At 41.7% G+C, this 19,655-nt stretch overlaps 1 protein-coding gene across 1 annotated transcript in view; it reads right to left on the reverse strand.

Moving 5' to 3' along the window:
- Positions 1-19,655, reverse strand: part of DARS1 (aspartyl-tRNA synthetase 1) — a 52,660-nt gene that overhangs the window by 4,174 nt on the left and 28,831 nt on the right. Inside the window, exons 6-12 of the mRNA XM_082198537.1 lie at positions 18,105-18,185; positions 17,041-17,100; positions 7,287-7,398; positions 5,673-5,807; positions 4,192-4,339; positions 1,952-2,098; positions 308-350 (exon numbers count right to left, since the gene is read on the reverse strand). Coding sequence (XP_082054663.1) covers positions 308-350; positions 1,952-2,098; positions 4,192-4,339; positions 5,673-5,807; positions 7,287-7,398; positions 17,041-17,100; positions 18,105-18,185 — 726 coding nt within the window. The remainder of the gene's footprint in view (positions 1-307; positions 351-1,951; positions 2,099-4,191; positions 4,340-5,672; positions 5,808-7,286; positions 7,399-17,040; positions 17,101-18,104; positions 18,186-19,655) is intronic.

Below are 19,655 nucleotides of genomic sequence, written 5' to 3' on the forward strand. Positions count from 1 at the left end.
AAGTTATATTTTTTTTGAAGGAAAGAGGTTTTAAAAAACAACAACTAAATAATACATATCTAAAAATCTGAACATTTCACAACACATGATTCTGCTAATCAGTTAATTCCAACAAGTTAAAAGAATTTAAATTTGATAGTATCACGCAGGTTTTAAGACAGCATATTAAAAACACTATAAAATTCTATATGAATGACCTGCTACAAATGTTAACATTTTCCTGTGTCAAGCATACCTGTTCAGACTTGTTCCAAAAATACACTTTACTGCTATATTAAGGACTCTAAGTAATTTTTAAAAGGTTTACCTTTTCCTTCACCAGTCGACCCAAGAGCTTTTCACTTGGTGTACTGAAAGCAAAGATTTTAAGGTTCAGGTTAAAGCAGCTTTTTAATAGTTCATGTTTCTGAGTCTTTATGCACTGATCTTTGAAAAGCTGTACAAATCCCACAAATGAGAAAATACGTGTGTAGATCCACTCATGCCATTTAATTGTTTTAGGCCAACCCTGGATGAATGTGATACTGTATTACTGGTCATGGGAGCCAGACAAGCTCCAAATGTTGGATCAGGAGTGGCTGGTTTTATTGCCTGCCGCCCAAGCCTGCAGTGGGCTTTATTCCCTGCTGGTCTCTGCTTCGCCACATGACTAGCAGGGACCAGACCAGACTCTGCAGTATGTTATGCAGAGGCGGCTATGCAGTCACTATTTGTATACTCCACTTCCATATATTGCATTCAAAGTAGTGCCTACACAATTAATTGTTTTGCTAAATGTGTCTGTGAGAACCAAGATTGGCACTGGTATAGTACACTTCGTTTCCTGCAGTGGGAGTGCCCTCCCTGTATGCTTTCCATTCTCCAGTACACAACTGGCATCTTTAGGCACACTCCACTTAGGATCACTGATTGCCAGCTTCAGGCAATTCAAAGCACCACAGAGATTTTTTTTTAAAAAGGAAACTACTATAATACTTATAGCAAAAGGGCCAACGCTACACATTTTTCTTTTGCAGTAGGGTGGTCAGGACATTTGTTTACTCCTGAGATATTGTGAGCCTATGAAGAGACACATAACCATCTGGAGAAGCAGACAGAAAGTAAGCTGTCACTGCTTTACAGAATTGTGTGTCTTCATTATACAGAAACTATGTTAAGTCTAAGTAATATTTCCTAGGGAAGCTTATATGGGAATAAGACCCATTGACTGCAATGGATGCATTTCTGAATAAGCATACATACAACCAAACTGTTAGGATGTTCAAGCCTCTATAAGGAACGTAGTTCACAAACATGGAAGCCAGACTTATTTTGTGCAGAAGACAAATTTAATCAGAAGGCTTTGCATCATCTGTTGATTAACTGGACAGGTCAACTATTTGTTTTGGTAAATAATCTCCATTAAATTAATTTTATGTTCCAGAATGAACTATTGTAATCCCAGGACCGAGGATTTTCAGTTTGTTTGTTTGTTTTAAAACAGTCCACTGTTTACAGAAAGAAGAAGCTGTTACACTGCTCTGGGTGGTCTAGGATGAATTAAGGGACAAGAGAGAGACTTCAGGGCCACACAGATTTGGGTTGACCTGTTTATAGACAGCTCCCAGCTATACTGCACCACCAGGTTTGTTCCCTCCACTTAAGAGCTTGGATTCTGGAACAGATGTTTTATACTACCTGGAATGGTGAGAAACAAACATTTAAGGTGCTCTCCACACATCACATTCTTAACAAGGGAATTTATTTTAATGGGGCGTCTCTCTGTTTTGTACATGAGTGCATAATGGTGGCAATTCCTATAGCTGGAAAAGTGTGACAGGCTTGTGTTGGCATTCCAGCAAATGTATGAACTGTTTTCACAGCGACATGTAATCCAAATGTAGTTCCAAAATGGTTACATCTGCAATACCAATAGATAAGGCACTAATCTTTCCCATCAACATGAATGTACCTGAGATCATCTTCATCCCCCATCTCTACTCCAGCTTCCCGAAGCATGGCCAGAGCTTCTCGGTATTCCAACCTCAACGTCGGCTCCAAGAACTTGAATGGTTCGCATGGAAATTGTTTGCTCACAGTCTGGATCTCCGTTTGAAACCTTCACGTAAAAAAATAATAATGCAATTTTCAACAAAAACAAAAACACAGAAAAGGCACTACCCTTCTTCGCCACAAGAGCTCACTCTGACACCATGCAACATTTATGATCTATGTTTTTCTGACTTCCTTCACCAACAAAAAAGATTGGTTGAAACGCGAGGAGATTTTCATCATCAGATCTCAGTGAGTAAGAAGGAGCACATGCAAGACCCTCAGGTACCCTGGGCCTAAACTATGAAGGGTCCTAAAGGCAAACATTGGCACTTGAATTTAGCCTGGAAACAACCTGCAACCACGAATCTCATATAAAACAGGTTGTAATGGAAAATCAATTTGGCTGCTGTATTCTGAACCAGTTGCTGTTTCCAGGCAGCCACACCCTGTCTTGAGGGCATTATGGTAGCCAACTGTAGGGGTTATGTGCTACTGTATTCATATTGCTATTTTCCACAAAAAGCTGCAAAAAGTTGTTGCTGCTCCTGGCCTAGCCACAGTTTCAAGCTGGGCATATAGAAGGGGACTGTGGTCCAAGAGAATTCTGAAGCTACGAGCCTAAGTATCCTCCAGGATGTTATGAAACTGTCTTGTATGGGGTGTGATGCCAAAGTGGGAAAGCATGCTAAGCCTTTGTAACAACAATACTAACTGTAATGTACATGGCTATGTGGCAGCCCTTGCATCCAAGAGCAGCCTTATGGCCTTACCATTCCATCCACAAAACCTGTGGGTTGCCCTTCAACGCAGCCCAGAAAGCTGTTGTCGGGAGGAAGACAGCAAAAGGAAACAAACAATTCATGGCCTACAACCTAATCCTAAAGTGGGCCAAGTGGCTGTACATCATTCCCATGGCATATATATCCTTACCGTTCTGTAGTCTACAATAGGGAGCGAATGGCTTTCATGCCAAAGGGATCTGTTTGGCTTTTCCCCAGAAACCTGAACTCCACCAGCAAAATTCAAGTGTAAATAGTAGTTTAGAAAGAGGGCTCGATGCTTCCAGTTAAGGAATGAGTGCATCTTCGTCCAGGAATTTATTTTCAGGGCCAAAACTTGAGCACTCAGTTCTTTCACCCCAACCCATTCCTGCAAAACCGCCCCCCCTCCAGCCCCAATTATATTTGTTTCAGCAGCCTAGCTTGGAAACAAAAGTTGCTGCTATTGTTACACAACTCAGCATCAAATATCAAATGTACTTCAGATATTCCAGAGATCTCCCAGTAGATCTATTCTCTGCCCACCCCTGGTCTAGAATGGGTTTGTGTGTGAAAGAGCTGAGTGCTCAGTTTTGGCCCTGAAACAGATTCCTGGATGAAGATGCACTTGTTCCTTAATTGTAAGCGTATTCTCTGCCCACCCCTGGTCTATAAAAAAAGAATATTAGGGGCCAAAAAGGATGATACGTGTAGGTATGAGAAGAAATCTGAAAGGCAGTTCAGCAGGGCAAGAACACGTATTCACAAGCTGTATCAGACTAAAGGACCACACAGCCCAGCACTCTGTATCCAACACTGACTAGTTTGATGCTCCACAAAGCTCACAAACAGGGCAATGAATTGAGAGAGTCACCTATGTTGTTCAGCGACATAACACCTATGAACACAGAGGCTCCTTCTTAGCTATTATAACCAAGAAAGGCCTATTCATGAATCTATTTAATCCTTTTAAGAAGCCATCAAGGCAATGAATTCCAGCAGTTCATACTGCATTAGAGAAACAAAGAAATGCTTTTATGCTCGTCTTTAACCTGCTGCCATTCTATTATTTCACTGACTTACGGTCCATCAGTAGAAAGAAAAAGAGATTTCTCTCTACTCATGTCGTTCCGCGTATGCAAGATCATGCTTGTGCCCTGCTAGCAGACTTCAGTATTAAAAACTGTACTTCTTGCAAGATAGAAAAAGCTGAGATTTGGTGTACAGATAGTCAAACGTTATCCTGATTACAGATCCATTTGGCAACAGGGTACTTTTATGACTGTTGCCTGTAAGACATGATACAAACTCTCTTTCTCACATTAGCTTTGGCACTCCAGACAACATTAAATAGCCTCTCATTTTCTATGGTTTCTATAGCATGTGATTTACTTCTTACCTTTCTTGGAGTCCTTTGAATATCTGCACCATGGTGTCTGCGATCTCATCCACCACCTCATGATAATGGTAATTAAAGGCCATTTCAATATCCAGACCAACAAACTCTGTCAGGTGTCTATGAGTATTAGAGTCTTCTGCCCTAAACACTATACAAAGGGGGAGAACGTTTTAAATTACTTTAAGATCCCGAACAAATGGGTCTCAGTAGAGACTAGCTTCAGACAGACACTCTAGCACCAAATCACTATTTTAAATAGACAGAACAATAGCTCTTATCTGAAACAGGACTCTAATCTCCTGCCAGAGAGACCCCTGTTAAACCCAAAATGGTCATTGTGGTAGTAAAATTTCTGCAAGTGACTCTGAATCCTGGCAAGGAGGTGCTGTTGGCTCCCCTGGGAGATAACAGTTCAACAACAGCTGTCCATGCTCTGAGTTGGGAGCTAAACCACTAGATCAGGACAAATACAGGGCTCTTTTTGTGACTTGAGAGTGCAGCTCCTATCTGAAAACCGCAGTCTGTGCTATTCCCAAACTTGTGGAGATTTAGAACAGTAACACACACCAGTGTGCATGTAGGTCCTTTGAACACCATCAAGAAACAATTTAAGCCAACAATGAAGTCAGTGAGACTTACAAATATTTTTGTATTATCTCAGAATATTTCCCCAGTTCATATATTACACAGGGTGGTATTTCTCCTGCCATGGAAAAGTAGCTTTTATCTCTATCTCCACCCACATTTTATATTATGGTACCTATGATCCAGGGTCTCTGTGTCAACCAATACTTTGTGCAATTTCTCTCCATCAAAAAGAAATAGGAGGGGGCAGGAGCTAAAGTAGTGCAGCGTTGGTGTGCAGCACTTGGTTCTTATATTCAAGAATATGTTTGGGGATATGAGGCGCACGGATTGCTCTACAATACAAAAATGAGTACAGTACTCCCCTGTATTTTATAGCTCAGGGAAGGGGAGAGGGAAGATAAGCACATGCTATCTATGATGATAATCCAACCTGATATATTGTGAAAAACCAGAACATGAAAATATTTTGCACCGTCTAATTTAGGATGTATTGATTTTCAGCAAGCCCACATTAATAAAACCTCTAGGGCTGCCAAGCTTGTAGGCTTCTATTAAGTTCATCGAGAGATTAACCATTACAGTTGCAGTCATCTTTTTCTCTGCCAGGAAACAGCTGTATGATACTTCCAACAACCACTAGAGAACACCATTGCTCTGTTCACTGTTCTCACGTCAGCTGAAAATATTACATTTGTTCCGCCTGCAAACCCTGTCAAACTGCCATATGGATTAGCAGCCTTTGCATGAAACTTTTGTTTGGTTTGCAGATTAGAAAGGAAAAGGCCTTGCAATGCTCAGTACGTGCATAACCTGAACATTTAGTGCACGCTGGCTCCAGAGACATGACTGTTGCATTAGTAAGAAAGGGGGAAAAACAAGAGAGCTTTCCTCACCTGGCCCAATGCAGAAAACCTTGTCAAAGTCAGCACAGATACACATTTGCTTATAAAGCTGTGGGGACTGTGCAAGGTAGGCACTGCTTTTGAAGTAAGAAACAGTAAACACATTGGCACCACCTTCGCTGGCAGCTGAAAAATAAATGCATTTATCTATAAAGCAGGAGCAAACTTAAGTGATGTATTTTTCTTGATTCCTTCTATTATTGCATGCAACTGACAATTCAGCAAGTACACTTTCAGAGATGAAAATGGAATGTTTAAACACTTTCTCCAAGGGTCAGAAGACACCAGCCAGCGCCATTTTGCTGACTGAGGTAAATTACAAGATGGCACTTCCCCTCCAACACAACCGCCACTCCACATATAGAAGCTGCCTGGCAAATGAATCTTACTTCGACATGGTCAATAGGATAACATCAGACAGACCCAATGGCAGTGTTCTAGGGAGGGTATACACAGCTCTAATGTCCAGCAAAGGTGAATGGCCACAGAGTTCAGGAGGAATGGCTGTAGGGACTGCTGCCACCGCCCCAGCACCTGAAGCAACTGCCACACACTACCTAAAAATAGGGCTGGCCATAGTAATAATGCCCAACACATTTGGTATCACCTAGGTCTGTGTTGTTAGGGTCGACAGACCCAAGCCTTCTGCAATATGCTGGAATGAAGAGCAACCTTCCAAGCCCGATTCTCACCTTCTTTCCCTATCTATGGTGCTAAAATGGACTTAAAACCAAGACAAGCTAAAATGCCTGCTCCAGAAGAGGAGGAATGTGGCATGAGGCATTCAGGTGGGGTTTTATAGGAGAAGGGAGGAACTGCAGTAAGAATGTTGCACTGCAATCCATATTTTACTATTTCCATTCCTTTCCAGACTATGGATTTTGGCTTCACACAGCCAATGCCAGTGAGAGGGGGCAGGTGGGTGGCTTGTCTGTAGGTCCCAGTGGGCACATGAATTGGCTGTTGCCAGCCATTGCTGTAACTACACAATATAGTTTGTTTTCTATGCTTGTTATATTGCCTTTGGTTGAAAGCAGCCTTGCATTTAAGCAGTAGCCTAGTAGCCACCGGTGACAAGGAGCTCTGTGTAGAGGAGTGAACAGGCTGGCAAAGGAGAAATGAAGCAGTATATCCACCCTGTGTCCAGCAAACAAACCAAGAAAGGAACAGGAGAAGCCCCCCCCCCCCCATTATGAACCAAATACATAAATGCAAAAGTTAGCTGCTGTGGGAAAGATAGATCTCTCTGTCTCTCTTCTGCCAGCCCCAAGCAGCCTAGGAAGCCTTTCTGCAGGCCAGCTCATTTTTTCTGGGCTTCAAGACTGCTTAAACAGATGTAGAAACCTACACAAAATGCTAAGGAATAAGCCTGTTTCTCTACCCTGAGATTACTGGAGAGTGCACCAACTTTTGTTTTTCCAAAGGATACAGCAGCATCTTTTTTAAAAAAAAGAAAAGAAAAGGTTTTAATGTGCAATTGATTACTTAAAAATCAGTGAATCCTCTATGGTTCGATAATATACTCCCCCCCCCACCTGCACAATAGTGTACTGCCTCCAAAATTGCAAATTTATTTGAATCTATTACAAATTAACCAGTACATACCAGAAATAATCTTTGGAGTCTGAATTTCCACAAACCCCTTGTGAATGAGTGTTTCTCGAAAAAGCTGGCAAATGCCAGACTGCAGGCGGAAGACAGCTTGGCTAGTGGAAGTCTGTTAAAGAGAAGATATTACACTAAGATTTCTAGCTTTATTTCACTTGCCGGGCACTGTTTGAATTTTATCAGGACAACAGATTTCATTAAACAGTTCTCTCAAGAAAAAAAATTATTACCCAAAGGCCTGCAGAGGAAACTTTCTGATAGGTTTGCACAAAAAGAGCAAGCGAAGCTGCTAAAAATCTGTACCAACAGTTGAGACAAAGGGGTTGATTAACTTTTATTCATCATATAGATATACAGGTAAGGCATTTAGACAAAAGTTGCAAAGGTACAACTGTCTTCTACAGAACGACATTATAGCATTCTGCTACCAATAGCTGAATCCGCTCTACAGTAGTCGTTGCACTCATCCATAATGAATATATAGAAGTAAAAATAATGCTTAATGTAAACTAGATGAAAAAAACAAATTGATAAAATATATTGAGAGAGGCTATACAAAGTCACCCACTCCCGTCACCCACACACAGCAAAGAAAAGTCAGCTCAATACAGAGTTGAAGGTAAAATCTAATGCAGTGATGAGTGGGGGGGGGGGGGAGAGAACCTTCTGCCATTTCTCCCTTCCAATACAATAGTTCTTCTTCCAAAACAGAGACAAGCTTGATACTCCTCAGAGATCACAGAGATTGCTTGCTTGCAAAACAGTTAACATACCAGCATGCTATGCAAATCAAGAACCCTGAGGTTTATTGTGAAGAAAAAATAAAGAATAGTTAAAAGCAAACCCACAACTGCATTGGCAACATACAGCTGCATGTGTCTTTACAGTAATGGCATTTTTTATCCTCTCCTTCCCCCACCATCCGTGCCTCCTAAATAAGGATGTGCGTCACTGTTCTGTTTACTGCAACTTTTTCAAGATGCCTACCTTTTCAATTAGGTGGAGATGTGTGGTTTTTCACATGACATGATGCCAAGCCACAGATGTGCAGAAACGAATACAAATGTGATACATCTGTCAGGGTTTTTTTGTTTTCAAATAAAGTTGCTTTTTCGTTTTTGTTCTAAACACAACGGACTGCATTTTTTAAACCAAAGCTTGCTTTCATTTCTTCACTGGAAAGTTACAGATTCTAGTTAATTAAAATAGTGCGAGAAAGTGGCTGGTACCATCTTTCTGGTTTGGTTTCCCACCCCCCTCTGTTTTGTTTTTAGCCACGTGAGATCTTAACCACAGTCACACTGCGTTCCTAAAGTAGAGGGTTCAGCGCAACCTGACTTTGTTTTCAGCTGACTGGTGGAAATAAAGTCTGGCTTGAAGTGCAGAGGCTCATCTCTAACAAACATACAGGCTCATCTCTAACAAAGCTGTGCAAAGTACAGGAGGCATAGCTGCAAGGAAGCACAGCATGAGATGTGCTTTATGTGACGCACACACGACTGTGTTCTGCACAAACAAAACAAAAAGACTCGTAGAAGAGAGTGAAAACTAAGCAACCACCAGCGGCTTAGTCTCACCACAACCACCCCATAATATATTTAGCCTACATTTAAAAATATATACAAATGCTTGCACAACATGTTTGTTGGAGAGCACTTGATTTGCTGTCTTGCTAAATAATAAGAGCAATGGACTGAATATAGAGTTTGGCTTTTGAGTTCATTACAACAGCCTGAATGTATTATACAATCTGATGAGCTATTTTGTTAACTAGGCTAGTACAGTATATGATTAGTACAGTACAGTATAGTACAGTATATGGGGAAACTCAGCCAGATGGGCAGGGTATAAATAGTGAAATTATTATTATTATTACTACTAAGTGCTGCCAGATCTACACTGCATTTTAGTTTACCATCAAAAATAGTTCTGCTGTAAAAAAAATTAACCATTAAAAAAAAAATTAACATCTTCACAAGCAACTAGGCTTTGGCAAATTTCTAGGGCTAAAAACAGAAGCAGATGCTTTCAATCTCTCTCTCACAGACCCGGTGGAGAAAAGTGAGGGGCACATGAGCCCTCACATTCTCATATCTCATTAAGCCATAGTCTGGCTCACTGTCACATGTGAACAAGACCAATGTCAACAATATTAGGTTAGATGCATGAATGGTCTGTCCCTATATAAGGCCAAACCCAGAGAACTAACAGGTTTCTGTCAATAAGCAGCAGTTGGATGCTCTTTTATTTCTTCCTCCTTACTCGAAGTTTAAGGAAAGCAAATCATGTTAAATATATATTTTTAGGTGACTTCTAACAATGACACCCCTAAATAGCAAATAACCTCTATCGACCAAACCCTGGCCAATGAATTCTAATCCAGGGGCTAAGTTTTAGTACAGCAGAGCTCTATCTTTAACTAGGAAAGAAAAGGAACCTTGAGTTACTATCTAATCCTCAAATTCAGCTGACATATCTAGCAAAGTAGCACAATGTGCTGCCACAGGCCCTAAAACTAAAATTCTTGATATGGGACCCTACAACAAAAGCTGCGGAAAAGCAATTTGATGGAGACAAATGATCACTGCTCAAGAAAATATACTGCAAGATCCCCAAGACTGGAAGTTGAACCTTAAGCAGGTTTTGACCTTGAAGTGAAGATGCAGATTAGGGAACAGACAATAAACAAAGGAGGACTTGTTTCTGTTACCTAATTTATTACTGAGTAATTCCCAGATTAGATTAGATATGTAACTTACGTCAACTCAACTAGGGCAAATCCTTTTTGTTTGTTTGTTTCAAAGTGTCACAATGAAGCCTTAGATAATAATAAAAAAAGAAGGGAACAATTTTGGTTCTCCCTTGTTGAAGGTGGCTAAAGTCTGAGTTTCATGTGCTAACAGAAGTCCACTTTAAAGAAATAGCATAGGAATCTCTGAATCACAGGCTACAAGACTCTGATATCAATTTGCCTTTTCATTCCATTGTCCACTACTTACGGCATGTCAGAAACTAGAAAAAATTCACTTTATTTCTTTTGTCTAGATACAGGAATCTCTTTAAGTTTACTGTTTCTTGGAATTACAAAGTCACTTTTTAAAATAAATTTATTTTTACTTGTGTTGACAGTGGCCAGATATTCAGGCTGAAGCTCTACCATGTTTGCAGAAGGATTCAAATCTTACTAGCTTGATAGAACCATGCTTCCAAGTCACCTGGATCAGCTTATCTTAAACTTTCTAATTAGCTATAACAGGCATAGCTACCTATTTATGAACTTAAAGCCAAGTTTACATGGTATACTAATGTGCTTATGATTGCACAGAGACATCTATTTTTATTTTGAAATGTACTACATTCATATCCTACCTTCTCTCCATCTTTGGCCAGTCACTTGCTCTCAGGCTAACCTACCTCACACAGTTACTGTGTGGATAAAATGAAGTATACACCACATTGAGATCAGCCAGTGAGCTTCATGACTGAGTGAGGATATCAACCACAGGTCCAGCACTCTATTCACTAAACCACACTGGGTCTAAAGTATTGTATTAAAGCACAGAAAATGTAGTGCAGCAGGCCAATGGGGATTTTGCCAGCCCCCCAACCCCAATCTGATAAATACAATACGAGAGCCTCCATTCAACTTCCTCAGACAAAACACAGGATGTAGTCTCCGAAACCTTTCTAACAATTGGATTTAAGAGATCTGGCTATATGTATATACAACTGTGTTTTTGAATGCTTGCATAGAATTCAACTACTGCGGCTGCTGCAGCAACAACAGTAGACGCTGTCAATGTAAGCTATAAAAGATAACAAATACAAAGAAATCAGAAACAAAGTAAGGCCACCTAATTTATAAGTGTAGGCTCATGTCCAACTGAAAGAAGAGCTAACTGACTAACACAGCTGCTGCTGTTTTATTGAATGATTAAACTTCTGAGAAATTGGAATGTTACTTTAAAAAGTGGAGATGGGGGTGGGGAGATGCCTGGAAGTGTTGAGGTCAAGAGTTTGACAGAAGATATGCCTGTATGTCAGTAGAGGCAAATGTGAGGACAAATGAGGTGTCAACACTGGGAAATTAAACAAAAACCCATCTACAAAATTGCACATGTATCCATGTGTATTCCTATCAGTCCTCTAGAATCAACTGTCACAGCAGGACTTGGGATTTTCATTTTAAATCTGAGTGATTTTATTGATATCATTCTGCAAAGCTTCTGTCAGTTACTCTGAATCTAAAGAAGAGAGCTATAGACTGGATATGGGATTACATATAATTTCCATTTCAACCACCTGACTTTCAAACGAGGAAAACACGACACCAGGAAACCATACTTGACAAAAGTCATTCCTGTGCATTTACTCTTTCTTCCTCATGCAGTTAACTGACTCTGCAATCAAAGAAGTGTAAGGATTAACGGATTGAAGGGAGAAGGAGAAAACTTATCTTATTCTGAAAGTCTTAAATTCTTCCACAGTCTATGTACAGTAGTACAATAAGGAACTGGAGACTGTGCTAAAGCAATAAAGAATATCTTAAACACATTCCTGAAGTTTAAGCTTCAAAAACAAGTCTTAAATAATGTGTGAGACTCTAGTGTCAATGTTATATACTATTGCTCATAAAATGTGAAAATGAATATTGCTTTTGGGATGCCGGAGGCAATATTTTATCTTTCTGTTCACATACATCTCTGTTGTATGTGAACACACATATCCATGCGGAGACAAATGCTTTGTTTAAGCTTAAGGAAAAACACCACAACCTTCTTGTGCTGTCAGATTGTAGATACATGCATTAAGGCTAAACTCTTGTTCTCACCAAAGTGGTATGCCTGTGTCTTGGCTGTACCACTAAAGAAGGCAGGTAGGGTGCTCTCCTATGATATAGCACTCTTAAATACCAAGATTTCCCTGCAAGTAGACAACTAGGTCTACCTGCAGTCTGAAATTGTACAGTCCAGACAAAGACATACCATCTCATTAAGAACTAGGCCCACTTGAAAGAGGCATGCTTAAAAACGGGGTGGGTGGGTGGGGGGTGCAAGTTAGGAGGCGATCTTGCAACACACTTCGAAGCCTGGAGTTGTCTACGCATTCAATCTGAAGTTCAAAGTTGTGACAGGTATGAGCACTAACACCACACTGAAGGAACAGTGAGATGCACAGAGGAGCCATAATTAGGCCTGCTCAGCTTAACAACTGAGGGTGGTGGGGTTACACATTTTTCCCATTCTCTCCTATCCTCACTTCATTCCACCTCCCTCCTTCTTGGCTTTTATTTGGACAGGATTCATTAGCTATTTTAGGACTGGGCATATCCTTCCCCACCTGCAAGAAACAGAAGTACCGTATTTTTCGCCCCATAGGACGCACTTTCCCCCCTCCAAACCCCTCTCGCTCTCCAGGCTTCAGGAAGCTCTCCACAAGCCTTGGGAGCCCGCGGGAGTTCCCGCCGGGCTCCCAAGGCTTGCAGACAGCAGCTTGCAGCCCGAAACCTGGGGAGCACAGTGGAGCGTGCCCCGGGCAGCTCTCCGCAACCCTTGGGAGCCCAGCGCGAATTTGCGCCGGTCTCCCAAGTGTTGCGGATAGCAGCCTGTTCTGGGGGCTGGGGTCGGGGGAAGCTCGGGTTCCCCCCGCCCCAGCCCCGTGTCTGGGGGGGGGAAATAATTTTTTTTCTTTATTCCCCCCCCCAAACTAGGTGCGCCCTATGGGGCGAAAAATACGGTATTTCTTTGCTATTTTCTTCTTCTCCCAGTTACATGTTTTATCTATATCTAACAGTTCTGTTTACATTTCACTTTTCAGGTGGTCCCATCCCCATCCACCCCAAGCGAGGGATCGCTAAGGCTTAGTTGTGAGTCCTTTTTAAAACATCAACGATCGGTCTAGAAATACAGTGGTACCCCGCAAGACGAATGCCTCGCAAGACGGAAAACCCGCAAGACGAAAGGGTTTTCTGTTTTGGAGGCGCTTTGCAAGACGAATTTCCCTATGGGCTTGCTTCGCAAGACGAAAGCCCATAGGGAAATCTCCAGGGACCTGTTTTAAATTGCTGGCGGTCGGGAGCAAAGACTTTCGCCCACAGCCGGCCTTCAGAAGAGGTCCTGGACCTCTTCTGAAGGCCGGCGGGGGGCAAAAGTCTTTGCTCCCCCCCCGCCTGCCTTCCCGGGACAGCGGAGACTTCTCTGCTGCCCCGGGCGATCTTAAAATGCTGGCGGGCGGGAGCGAAGCGTTCGCTGCCGACCCCCAGCATTTTAAAATCTCCCCGGGACAGCGGAGGCTTCGCTCCCGCCCGCCAGCATTTTAAAATCGCCCCGGGACAGCAGTGGCTTTTAAAAGGCTGGCGGTCGGCAGCAAAGCCCTCCTGTCCCCGGAGCTTGCGGGGCGGGAGGTGGGAAGAAGGGCTTTTCTTCCCACCACCAGCCTTCAGAACAGCCTTCTGAAGGCTGGCAGTGGGAAGAAAAGCCCTTGTCCCCCCCCCCCAGCCTTCAGAAGAGGTCGGGGGACAGACTGTCCCCGGACCTGGTCTGAAGGCGGTTTCCCTAGGAACGCATTAATTGATTTTCAATGCATTCCTATGGGAAACCGTGCTTCGCAAGAAGAAAAACTCGCAAGAAGAAAAAACTTGAGGAATGAATTAATTTCGTCTTGCGAGGCACCACTGTATGGGGATTTATTTATTTCTTAGATCTACAGTCTGCTCCTTCTCCCAAATGAGATAGGTCAATAATAGAATACAATTAAAACCAGGTCTACTTTTTTAAAAAAACAACCAACCTTCTTTTTAAAAGCTGAGAACAGCTTTAAAACAACAACCTATCACCCACTGCACAGCTAATAATGACACCAAATACTTTATGTACTGAAGCATTTTCCAGGTCTTAATCTGAGTCAAAGCTTTAGGCCCAGTAGCTAGAGATCTAGAATTCAAACCTGAAGTACCAAAGTACCAAAGAGGTACAAAAGTACCTCTGGGGTTGTTCAGAATGCTCTCTGACTCTACACAAAGCAATGCTGCCTGCCTGCAAGGATATCTGAGAAAGGGCTTTCAAGATGATGTACATAATTTCAGCACACACCTGGGCACAGTCACCTCTAATTTTATAAATTCAAGCAAGAAATGAAACGAGCAAAAGCCCCATGCCTGATAGAAGTCACTTTAAAAAAAGGTATGTACAGCTGACTGGCAATGTGAGAAAATAAAATATCCCCTCCTGTGTCTATCTGCGATTGCTGCGGACATTCAAGCTTAGGCAGAAGTTTTCAACATTATGAGATCTAAAACTGAATAAGCAGCTTCCACTATGCTGAAGCCAGCAATCCACACTGCCCAACTCATCTTCCAGTGGCCTTTCCCCAAAATTGTATTTCTTTCATTAAAAAGAGCTCAATGCTTCTTAAGAACACAGATATTTGAGGGGAGCAATGAAGCAGAACCACCAGCATCAGCAGGTTTTTTCTCCTCCTGTATTTCTTCACAGAATGCACACAGTGATTTTTAAGAGAGATGACACTTCCAGAAATATCAAGAGCAATCATGGATAAGGTTGCTCTGACAGGTGGTTTAAGATGCATTTTTATCCTCTCTAACATATATACTTTTGCAGCAGAAAGAGCTACACAGCCTACAAATGTTCCATTTATTTGGCACTGGATGCTTGGGCTCATTATTTGTGGGCAGGCAAATCACTTCAAGCTGCAGCCTTTACTTATGACCCTGATGATGGTATTGCTAATGGAATCAGAGGTGGACTGAGAAAGTTAGGCTGATCCTGCTACACAAACACAGGAAGGCAACAACTCTGGGGCAATTATTTGTACTAATAGTTTTCCATACACTATTTCATGTGCAAACAACAGCAGAAGTCATCTTGTCCCTTACTGTATTACAATGTGGAGTGGATTCAAACACGGTGGTTGATCAAATTTACATGGACAGCCAGCTGTTTGCCTAGTTTCTAACCATGTAGTACGATAACCATTATTATGTGCAGGATCATGCACTTTAGACTAAAAACTAATTATAATTATTCATGAAGAAAAGAGGGTTCTGCAACAGTATCCATATAAACACACACACACACACACACACACACACACACACACACACACACACACTCTATGTGTATTTGCAAAGTGAGTGGTTCAGAACAAGAACATGCGAAGAGTCCATCCTTGCCAAAAGACAAAATCTATCAACCTACCAGACATCATATCACCCGGTTTCCCAAGGGTGTGTCACAGGGAGCAAACGCATCATGGAAAAGCACCAGCAAAATAAACTGTACCAGATGTTTTAAATAAGGAAGGAAGCCATCTGTCCATCAAATGTTGGGGGGGGGGGGGAGGTGTTCTCAGCCATGGGACGGAAATGCCCAAACTAGTGAAACGTAATATATGTATATTTAGTCCTTCTTCTGGCGTTGTTAAAGGTATTCCTATACCCTTTTTCAAGTGAACATGATAAAACAGTTCACATAACATTATTAAAGCTATAAGCATCAATAAAAATAATACAACTAAAAAGAAAAAAACGAACAAGTGTTTTGTCTTGAAGGTGCTACAGCAACTTCTCCACCCACCTCCCACCCAGGACAAGAATATTTGCTTTATATTAAATATGATTTAGGATTATGCAGTAATTTACAGGCCACAGTCAGGTATTTATTTCTGTGTACCATGAAATGCCTCACAGCAGATTTTTAGTCGTGACACTCCTGTAATATTCACTGGTAAGCATGCTTGGGAACTGCTGCCTTAGCATAACAAAGTCTGTAATCACAGACAGGCATGCTAACTTGGAATAAAACCCATGGAATTTGATGGATCTTGCTTCTGAGAAAACATGCATGGGATTGGAATACATTTTATATTTGAATCATTCCTTCGCCTCAAGTCTCGGTAGTCACTGAGACTCAAATAACAAGGAGCAAAGAATGGCCAAGTTGAACTCCTAACAGCGGGGACAAGTTTCATGTATGTTTTCTGTGTTCTGGGCCAACACTCCCTAGTTGAAGCACATGGTGTTGACCCAGGTGAGCATTTGGTACACAGGAGAATGACTCGTAGAGTGACTAGTGACATGGCATGTTTTATTTCTCTCAAAAGGTATCCATGTTCTACTATAAACAGAGCTTCAAGGGAAGGGCAATGCAACTCTCAGGTGTCATCATGCAGCCAGCTCTTAGCTGGCTCCAAACATCCCCGATGTCATCACATTACTATGCAATTCGGTTGGGCAACCAAGATCGCATAGCAAAGTACCAAAACGGCAGCCTGATAGAAATGGTATCTAGGCAGTAGCAGATTACCGGAACAGTGGTTGCAAAGAAGCATGAGAAAGTTGATACCATTTTTTCCCGGAGAACTTCTCACACCCCTTGAAAAATCAGTTTTCTCGTCAGAAATGTTTTGATGGCAAAAATTCACTGCGACTCTTAAAAAACTGGGCTAAAGAGGCCACTGTGTATAATGCAGGTGTATGTGTTTGCCACTGCTGTAACAAACTCAAAGGCATTTGAAGCATCTTTCCATTGGCAGTTTTTTCATGTTACACATCCCAGGAATACAAGTAAGTGGTCACTTTTAGCATCACCATTATTACTGACTTTTGCTGGAGTGAAACAAGTTTACAGCAAATGGGTCATACAACCCCCCCAGAATTCTGAGTCCTGAGAAATAATCTTCCCACCTTCTAAACCATTTGCTTAGTTTCAAGGCCAACACAAGGGGTTCTTACCCTTAAGTCAATCACTCTGTTGTCCAATCTTGTATCCTGGTTTACAGTAGCTCTTCCTTCCTGAAGAGTTGCAAAAGAAAAACACACTGAAAACCACACGTGCAGAAGGGGGGGGGGGAGAGAAACAATGCATGTTTGTAACATAAGAAATCTTTTGGTTCATTGCACATTCAGAGGGAAACTCCGTAAGCTGCTCACACCTAAGATTTTCAGTGCCTGAGATAAAGACACCTGCCAAGTGTCTAGCACAGCTTGAGTGAACCACTTCTGCACCAAGAGGGAGCAGCTGTGTGGTCTGCATGTATCATATTGCCTTCACTAAGGATGTTTCCGAACGGGAGCTTCCTCTGCTCCTGGCATGATGCTTAAGTACAAAGCCAGACGTGTAAGGTGAACATAATTCAAATAGCAGGTGTATGCTGGTTCCATCACCATCCTTGGCTACAGAAGGGAGATCAGGACAGGCCATCCCATCTGGCTGATTCTGTCAGCAGGCTACCTGGAGAAGTCCTTTTCAGAGACTGTTCTCAAAGGACCAAATAAAGTTTTGGAACATCTGACATGTTTGGCCTGTGACAAGTTTTCCTAGTGACTTTTAAAGATGTATATCTTTGGAGAGGGAAATCTAGACAGGCTGACAATGAATGCAGGGCATCTTATCCAAAACCTGCTATGCTTGCGAAATAATTTCTTCATACAAAACTTCAGGTCTATCTATCTGCTTGTTAAGTATCTGTGTACAAAATGTTGAAATAGGAGTAATTACTATAGGTACCAACCTTGTTCTCTTGAGTAAAAGAGCAGTTAAGCCCTGTTTAGGGAAGTTTTTAATGTTTGATGTTTTGTTTTGCTTTTAATATTCTGTTGGGAGCCGCCCAGAGTGGCTGGGGAAACCCAAATGGGTGGGGTGTAAACAACAACAACAACAACAATAAGAATAATAATGACAACATTAATGCTGGATGATAACAAAATTCAAGGCTTTAAAAAATAAATTATGAATAGTAGCTACTGAGATTTCAAGCCCTTGTTTAATCATTAACTTTTTAAAAAGTTATTTTCACCTCTTCTCCTTCCACCTCTGGCCGAATAGCATCATCCAGCTGCAAGGGCAGTCGAGGTTCAGCCAAACTGATCACATAGATCTGAAAGAAACATTTTTTTAAAAAAAGAAGCATAAAAGTACTGAGAAACAGTGTGATTTACAGAAGTATATTTTTGGCAGAAATATGAAACAAGCTTTGCATAATGATTTTCTGGAAGAATATAGAATAAGTCAAGGGGGAAAAGTAAAGAGAGACATTTGTTTGGCTTTACTTTCAGTGCAATATCAAAGACACTTAATAAGAACTTTGTTATCTTGCATTCTATGAAAGTTGATTACAGTGATACTGATTTGGTTTGCACTTTCCTCCTCCCAGGTCATTCTGCTGATACACTGCACTAGGCCAAGCATAAAGCATGTTGTTTGAACCCAGGATCATGGTCTGTTTCTCCTGGTCAAACCATGCACCCTAAACCATAGACTAGGGGTAGGCAACCTAAGGCCCGGGGGCCGGATGTGGCCCAATCGCCTTCTCAATCCGGCTTGCGGACGGCCCTGGAATCAGCATGTTTTTACATGAATAGAATGTGTCCTTTTATTTAAAACGCATCCCTGGGTTATTTGTGGGGCCCTCCTGGTGTTTTTATATGAGTAGAATGTGTGCTTTTATTTAAAATGCATCTCTTTAGACTCTGGGTTATTTCTGGGGTATAGGAATTCGTTCATTTTTATCCCCCCCCCCAAAAAAAAATAGTCCGTCCCACCACATGGTCTGAGGGATGGTGGACTGGCCCACAGCTGAAAAAGGTTGCTGACCCCTGCCATAGACAAACTCATGGTTAGGCTGGAGAAAGCTAAACCACAAACACGGGTTCAGATTACACACCAAACAATGGCTTAGCTCAGTGCAACAGAAAGACCAAGGAGGAACAAAGTGGTCATGATCTCTTCTCCCAAAATCCATACACTTGTACATTCACACTAAGCCACAGTTTGGTGTAGCGAGACATATAAACCAACCACCATCTCAAAGCCGATTTAATGATCTAGCTATTAGGCCTGAAATAGCTGATCTTTCTGAAAACTCACATTCTGATGCTAGAGAAAGTATATTAATTCCAAATATTCTTTGCGGCTACACTGACAGAAGTCTAAAGGCATATATCACTGCAGTAACAGGGGTAAGGAGGCAGCTGATGTTCAAAACAGGATTGCAACTTAATGTTTGTGTTTTGAAAAGGTGAAAAACTACCCAAAAAATTAGCACGCCAACAGAACATCCATAATACCTGAGAGATATTTTAGAGGGGGAAAATAGGTGTTTTATCAACAGTGTGAGTAAACATAATAACATGTGATTTCTAAGGGAGCTGTTTCAGTTGACTGGATCCAAACTTCCAACGGTGGGACTGAAGCTGGGCAGGGGGATTCTGGCCAGCTGCCCCTTCTTCCTGCAAACATTTGCACCTTCCTAAACTCTGCTTTGGAGAGCTGGGAGCAGGTGGGTGCAGGGGAAGGGTGAAATAAGCAAATGACTTCTCCCCACCGCTACTCCTGGATCAAAAGCCTT

Source organism: Podarcis vaucheri, assembly GCF_965113315.1.
Source record: "Podarcis vaucheri genome assembly, chromosome: 1".
Lineage (NCBI taxonomy): Eukaryota > Metazoa > Chordata > Lepidosauria > Squamata > Lacertidae > Podarcis > Podarcis vaucheri.